The sequence below is a fragment of the Sebastes umbrosus genome, chromosome 4 (genome assembly GCF_015220745.1).
Source record: "Sebastes umbrosus isolate fSebUmb1 chromosome 4, fSebUmb1.pri, whole genome shotgun sequence".
NCBI classification, from domain to species: Eukaryota; Metazoa; Chordata; class Actinopteri; order Perciformes; family Sebastidae; genus Sebastes; species Sebastes umbrosus.
The window spans coordinates 32,055,491-32,063,459 of NC_051272.1; the positions used below are offsets into that span (position 1 = coordinate 32,055,491).

Consider the following 7,969-nt stretch of genomic DNA (forward strand, 5'->3'; position numbering starts at 1 on the left):
ATGCTGTTGCATTTGTCTCACTTTCTGATATCACTCTGGGAAGTCGTTGCATAACCATGCTCATCTCTTACAACATGAATTTGCACCTGCAAATGAGTGCACCTTAGAGACTTAAACCTGCAGTAGGCAGTATGTTTTTGGCATCATTGGGCAAAAATTCCATAATAACCTTTCAGCATTTTGTAATTCAAGTGTTCTGAGAGAAAACTAGACTTCTGCACCTCCTCATGGCTCTGTTTTCAGGCTTTAGAAAATCTAGCCCGTGACAGAAGACTTTGGCCAATCACAGGTCATTTCAGAGAGAGAGCGTTCCTATTGGGTGGCGAACTCCGATCAAACAGTCAAACTAGGCAGCGCCGATCAAATATGAATCAATATTCTGTTACTCTAATGTCTATTTCTCTCCTCAGATGTTTTCAGAAACATCTTGTAGTGTACTGTTTAGCTGTAAAATTAGAAAGTTTGCTCCGGCTGGTGGGTGGTGCTTGGTATTTCCTCAACTGATCTCAACATGGCTGCCGGGTCACAAACTTTCTCATCTCACTACAGATCAGCTCTGACTGGTCCGGACACAGGAGGACACCGGAGGACACCGGAGGACACAGAGGCACATGATTTTTCTTTCAGATTACCTGTCTCATGCACTACTGTCAGGATATAGTGACCGTTTTATAAAAATAACTTTTTTTAATCATATTTGCTCCATTTCTACCCACTGCAGCTTTAAGACACTTTTATCTGATACTGACATCAAATAGATATAAATAATCACAAGAACAATACAGCTTTAATTCACTTTAATTTCCATTAGTCCATACGACCTCGGTCAGTCATCTCCTCTTAAAGGGGCGACAGGGTTAAAAAGCGGTCTCTCTCTACGCAGCTGTAGTTTTCCATAGCTCATCTCAAAGTCCTTCTTAGTGCCATTTAGGACCTCCAGACTACCTGTCCTTACGTCATAACCGTGCACCCTCAGTCGCTGGATGCGATGATTCACTATCTGCGTGGTCAGCTCCAAAACGGTCGGAGTCCCTATGATCTGAGACATGCTGATCCCAGCGCTGAGGAGGCCCTCAAAGCGCTCAGCCAGAATAACGTCAGGGTAGTAGAGCAGAGCCGGGCAGATGAGGACGATGTCCCGCAGCTCTGCCTCGGAGCAGCCCATGGCGTCCTGGGAGTACGCCAGGGTGCGACGCATGCTGTCCGGGTTCAGCTCGGTGACGAAGCCCCTGAGCTTGGACAGGAGGCGGAGGAGCTCGGCCGTGCTGAAGCCCTTGTCTCTCAGGAACAGCAGGTTCTGCCTCAGCACCTCGGGGGGCTTCATGAGAACAAACGGGTTCTGACTCAGCAGCTTCTGAAGCCAGATCTTCATGTTGGCCTCCTCCCCCCCAAGCTCCAGGTAGGCCTGCTGGAGGGTGCTCACCATCACCTCGTTCCGCTCCACTGGTCGACTGAAGCTCTGGGGAGCGCTGGCCATGAGCTTCGTGATGATTCGCTTGTTGAGGTTTAAGCTCTGGAAGTAAGCGATGTTGTTCCACTGGTTGTCGTGGTGACTGGACGAGGTGAAGAAGGAGGCCGGGAACTTCTCAATGATACCAACCAGCTCTTTCTGTTTGGGGCACACGGACATCCACAGCTCCCTCTGAGCCTGCATCTGCTCCGGGCGACAGAGGACCGCCTCAGGGTGATCTGCTAGGATCCGGGCGATGATGGAGCCCGAGGCTCCCATGTCCTTCAGCAGATCAGCGACCTCCTTAGTGTAGGCTGGGCTCCGATGCAGGACCCAGCCCTTAAGTTGCCGCACCTTCTGGATGTCCACAGAGAGATCATAGAGAGCTTCCACGGTCTGCTGGTTCTCTGCTGAGCTCAGTGTCGCACACGGTCTCAGGTGTAGAGGTAGAGCCGTGGCACGTTGGCACCGGAGGCACAGGGATGTTGCGATCAAGCGCAACATTGATGCAAAAGTCCCGAGGCAGATCACCTAAAGGAGCGAGAGAAGAAGGAACCACAGTGGGTGACAACCAGGCAGGCAGCTAACACAACTTCTTACTAAAAATACTAGCTTCACCTTCTGAAGTAACAGTGGGAGATAGATAATGACAGCTTGACAGCGATGCTCAGTAACATTCCCAATTTGAACATGAATCCAACAGCTGTAGTAGCCGTGGTGATTGCTCTGCAAGTCATGTCATGTGCTTCAATCAAGACAGGAGACCGACATTCATGACTCTAATGGTTTTTATTCTACTATTCACAGTAATATTATGCAGAACAACAATATCCTCCTGACATTATGCACAGCCAGGGGATATTTCTGTTGCTTCCTGTTGACTTCTGTAAACAAACACAGTCGTGCTACTAGAACTTCCACTACCGACAGAAATGTATTTTCATTATGCATTTCCCACCAGAAAACCTTAGGATTCCTACCTGTATTATTCTTAGGGATGCACCGATACTGATACCGGATCGGATATCGGGCCGATACCGGTTTTAAATAGCTGGATCGGTTATCGGTGACAACGGGGCCGATCTATTCAATTCAATCCTATGTTTGTGTACAGTATACATTATATACTGTAATTTTAATTCCTGTTAAAGTTTTGACCAATTTGTCACTGCATTAAAAAGGTTTACACTTGAATTGTAATTCCTGTTAATCTTGAAGATTTTTTAACCAAGTTGCTGGTGTATGATTTATTATTTTAATAATAAATAACAATTCAGTATATTTATATCTATGTATTTATCTGTTACAGTTTGTTTTACAGAGTTAAGAAAGCAATGTTCGCGTCCAGCATGATATTTCCTTACACATAAAATAATGACTCCAGTCTCTTCCACACAGTGAGGCATACAGCTTACTAATTAAACACTGGCATCAGATCGGTACTCAGTATCGGCTGATACCCAAAGCCCAGGTATTGATATGGGTTTTGAGACTGAAAAATTTGGATTGGTGCATCCTTAACAATAATAATAACAGAAATTTGATGCAGAACAACAACATCCTCCTGACATTATGCACAGCCAGGGGATATTTCTGGAGCTTCCTGTTGACTCGTGTAAACAAACACTACTTGAACTTCCACTTTTAACAGAATACTGACAGAAATGTATTTTCCATTATACATTTTCCACCAGAAAATCTTAGGATTCCTACCTGTATTATTTTTAAAATTAAATACTGTTCATGTAAAGTGATAAAATCTCTGTAATTTAATCCTCCTGCTCTGACACAGAGGGTACCCTGATGTGTACTTGTTATGCTATTTTGGGTGAAGTCCTTCATCCCAGCCTTGGCTTCTTAACAGAAGATAATGGTTATTTCATTCATTCATTCTCACTGTGCAATATCATTTTCCACTTGTGCAATTTTGTTAATAGTCTGTTTATTGTCAATACTGTATAAACTGCTCCTCTTTTTATACTTCCTTCTATTTAAATGGTTCATATTTTGTTACACTTTGTTTAGCTCTTTTTTTACTGTGTTAGCTGATGCATCTTGTTTTTTGCACTATCCCCTTGCTGCTGTACACTGCAAATTTCCCCACTGCGGGACTAATAAAGGAATATCTGATCTTATCTTATCTTCTGCACAGCTGGTGCCAGATGTTTCATAGGGGGAAGTGGAAAAGCATGATATATTATATTATATATATAATATATATATATATTTCATATTATGACCCATTGCCAATCACGATCAGCTAACACACTCAAAAGCATAATAAAGCACCTTAGTGCAGTTTAAGTCACTTTATTGTCACGCTGAGCAGAGCAAAGCGTTTCGTCCACGATTTCAAAATAAAAGCCTTGAATGAACTCCAGTAGAAACATGCTAACAGGTTAGCTTGCTTGCTAACTAACTGCTAGAAACAGACCAGAGCATCGCGGGACGAGACGTCCTTTAACCCGCTGACTTCACTGGTTAGTGGCTACTATCAGTACCTGTGGATAGAGGTGTGTATGTTGAGGGTTCAGCTAAGATATCGACATATTTGTGAGGAAATGAGTTACCTTAGCAGCGGTTGGCGGATGTGACGTATTGTTATGAAACTAGTATCTTCTTCTACGCTCAGCCTGTGTGGTTGTTTTGCGCACCACAGCGCTCCGCAGCGGCGCCGCCTGGTACTGCAAGCAGCACAACAAGACCTGAAAAATTCAAATGTGACCCTGAAATAACTTTGATTATTATTAATTTATTTTTTTTAGAAAAATTGCATCATGCGGAATGTAGAAAACATATTTGACTTCATGCTCCCCAATGCCCTATTTTCACTCCTCTTTTCAAAGCCCTGCTCTCTTATTGCAGCCCATATGTCCAGTAATTAAATAATTTTGGCAAAAGTCTGTATCTCAAACAGCATGTTGGTGCGCCTCCAAACCCTGCAGCATACGGGGCCCTGATGAGTGTAATCAGTGCAGGGCTGAATTGGACTGAACACGCGGAGAGTTTTCTCACAGTTGGTGCTTAATCATGATGCTTGATCACCAGCTCTGCAAGCTGTTCCCTCAGCAGCACGGAAGCTGCTGCTGCTGCTGCTGCTGAGTGGGTAGCTGGGTTCATTATAGTTTATGTACTAGTAAACAGATGATACGCCTCAAAGGGAAAACAGGTTCTTTCTTTTTTAATACCCAATATGTTGACAGGAGTGAGCTAGTCATCAGAGTGCATAGTGATAGTTATTCGTGAGATAGATCATGTCCAACTAGCACAAACACAGAGGAGATATTTGATTTAGCTTGTGTTTCATGGGAAAGGATTTTCTTTATAGTGGTATAGGAGGGGCTTGAAAAAACATGTGGGCCTGCAGAGTAAACAGTGTCATTCACTCTTCTATTTGCAGTCAACCTGTTAAAAGTTTCTCTCGCTTGTATCAAGGGGTTGAGCGAAGTTACACAATAACTATAAACCCTCTCTTGATACAATGCTCTTGTTATTTCTGCAGCAATGAGGAAATGAAAGCAGGTTTTTTTAAAAAATCAAAAGGTGCCAGTATAGGCAAAAGCACTGAGAAGATGTCACTAGGCAGAGTGAAATGGACAGACAGGCTGAACCAAGAGGTGTAACAAATGCATATCTGATACTGGCAGTATGCAGAATCCTCTAATCCAAGCCCCCTGATCAGTTTGGGACTGTGATCCAATTCTTGTCAAGCCCCTCTGATGAAAATAACTGTTTTAAATAATATTTGCTCCATTTCTACCCACTGCAGCTTTAAGACACATTGCCACATCCTTCCTATGACTTTGTTGTGTTTATTAACAATTCAATTAATGAAGCAACTGTAACCAAGTGACAGCACAGTCAAACTCAGAGAACAATGGCATCAAAAAGGGAGGGTTTCGGATTAAATGATTAGCACAAAGAAATAAACAAAGGCAATTAAGTGGAAGACGAGAGGAGAAGCTTTCCCAAACTGCCACTGGGCAACACAAGCAAGATGTGGTACAGGCTGTCCGACCCGTTGCAGATGTTCACACACTGCGTGCTGCTTTGGAGTTAAGTAATAAAATATGCCTCATTACAAAAGTAGTCTGGAGAAATTTCCAAAATAATTCCAACTGGCCTTTTGCCTTTATTGATGGTGACAGTGATAGTTATAAAAGGGGGAGAGAGAAGGGATAACATGAGGCAAAGGGCCAAAGGTCAGATCCAAACCCCGGCTGCTGCAGTAAGGATTCAGCGTTGGTACATGGGGCACCCGCTCCACCAGGTGCGCAACCGGGGCATCCTTCAACTGGCCATTTTAAACGTGGCCAGACATCTCCTCAAAAAAGCAAACAGCAAAATTTCCCAATAGCCAACCCCTGACACACCTGTTGCTCAGGTGGCTAAAGTATGGGGTTTTCCAGTCAGCGTGTTAATACTAGAGCAAGCTGCAGGGGACTTTCAACCTGAGAAACCGAAAGAGAGAGATAGAGAGCCTTCTTTACCAGCAGCACGTGGACTTCTTGATAAAGCAGACTTGAATAACAAATAAAAAGAGATGCTGTCATTGCTTTATATTTCAGCCAACAATCACAGCGTAAAAAAAGAAATTCTGCTTTACATTGTTAAACCACAGGCTTATCTTTGTGTTTTTATCCGTTGTGATTTCCTGCTTGTACAATTTAGAACTAGAGACGTTTAACCGCGAATGCATCGCCGGTACGAAATGTATTGCTTTTTAGAGCGGTACAGATATCTTGTGCTATTTATTGGCTGCAAAGAGCCGTTACACAAGGCTTCATATGGAGTGAAGGAGACAAGTAATATGACAATAACATAATACTGTAGCTGTGTCCGGTTGTTTTACAGTAGATCAAAGTCAACATTTGATCTGTGGTGACATATTAACTATTAATTATCGGGCAGAAGATCAGGCAAGCAAGATACTTATTACTGTAACTAACAGACGGAGCAGTTTAGTATCAACAGATTATCTTCCCCGCATGTTGTGTGATTAACAGATTACACATTAACAAAGACAGTTGCGATCTCAAAACTTCCCATAATATGAACAACACATCTGTTATGATGCAAAGTACATTATGAGGCCACCGATGACCACGAATGTTTCTAATCCTAAATCTTGTTTGACTTGAGGGTATTTTGATTTTACATCTTATGTTGCGTATCGTGTTACTCAACTCTTGCACGGTATGAAACCAGAAGACACAGCTCCCTCCCTCCGAGATTGAATGGATCATTTGTGTTTCCTCACAGGACCAAAGAAATATGATAACTGTCATGGGTATTACCTGATACTTGATCTAGATTTTTTTTTTAGATTAGTGTGCTAACTGAATAAGAGCATGTTGGTACAGAAAACTGCATGCACTCACAAATGCTTGTTTGCTCGGAAAAACACAGGTGCACATAAACACTAACTGCAGTTGAGCAACCTTGCATTGTGACTGACTACGCCCCAAGGTGAGTGAAAACCTGTCCGTCGACATCAACACAGTTAATGGACAACCAGGAGCTTAACTTATGTGTGTGCATACCAGTGTGGATGTGTGTGTGTTGCCAAGTCTGCCACTCTGAGAATGAGAGTGTGTTTGTACAAGGTCTGTTGAAGAATGTGGAGAGGGAAACTGATATCAGTTTGGAGGAGGACCTAAAGTGACAAAGTGGAAACGTTTAAAACAGGCTTACAGTGAACACACCTCCCGGAGTGTGACAAACACATGGCCCGAGACAGACAGGCAACATGACCTCCGTCAGGTTTTTGGAGTTTCTACTTCTTCTCCTCCTCCACCAGGTCTACAGCGAGGAAGAGGCAGAGCCCGTTTTCAGAGCAGAGGGTGCCACAGTCGAGATGGGGTATTGTTTCGGAGTGGATTATATTGTCGTTTATAGATGTGCTCCAGAGGGAGACCAGCTGCTCGGCAACTCCTCGGCCAACAACAAGTCCGTTACACCTCCCGCGGACCTCCAGGGTCGCATCCACACCAGCAATCACGAGCACCTGCTCGGGCTCCAGATCAGTGGCCTCACACACAAGGACTCAGGGGTTTATAGGAGGGAGTGCTGGCAGAACCAGGTACTAAAGAGTCAGCACATGCAGCAGCTCTATGTGTGCAACGAGGAGGTGGAATCTGAAGAGATCACTGTGAAGGAAGGACATGGAGGGGCTGAGCTCCTGTGCAGCAACACTTCCATTGGCTCCAAAGGAACCTCTGTGCGCTGGTACCGGGAAATGCATCCAACGTTTAAGCCTACACTCTTCCTGGACAGCAGCGTGTCACTGGACCCTCTGGTGGAGGAGGGTGTCATGGAGGTCAGGGACAACGGGGCGCTCCTCTTGCTCAACAACAGCATGTTAAAGGATAACTACCACTTTATCTGTCTTGTGAGCAAAGGTAAGAACTGTCTCAGTTTCCAAAACATGCACCTTCCAGACCGTACTGAGAGCTGGGACATTTTCGCCTCACAAGGGGACAGAGTGGTACTAAAATGCCTCACTGATGGTAGCAACCA

At 44.1% G+C, this 7,969-nt stretch overlaps 1 protein-coding gene across 2 annotated transcripts; it reads right to left on the reverse strand.

Moving 5' to 3' along the window:
- Positions 1–780: 780 nt before the first annotated feature.
- mterf2 (mitochondrial transcription termination factor 2) lies at positions 781–4,141 on the reverse strand. Of its 2 annotated transcripts, none has more exons than XM_037765994.1 (2): positions 4,021–4,141; positions 781–1,981 (listed from the first exon to the last, which is right to left on the reverse strand). In XM_037765994.1, the coding sequence occupies exon 2, from the start codon at positions 1,952–1,954 to the stop codon at positions 827–829; it is 1,128 nt and encodes a 375-aa protein (XP_037621922.1). In that variant the 5' UTR covers positions 1,955–1,981; positions 4,021–4,141; the 3' UTR covers positions 781–826. The 2 variants fall into 2 exon arrangements, with proteins under 2 accessions (XP_037621922.1, XP_037621923.1); XM_037765995.1 differs by lacking the exon at positions 4,021–4,141 and adding an exon at positions 3,885–3,993.
- Positions 4,142–7,969: the final 3,828 nt, after the last annotated feature.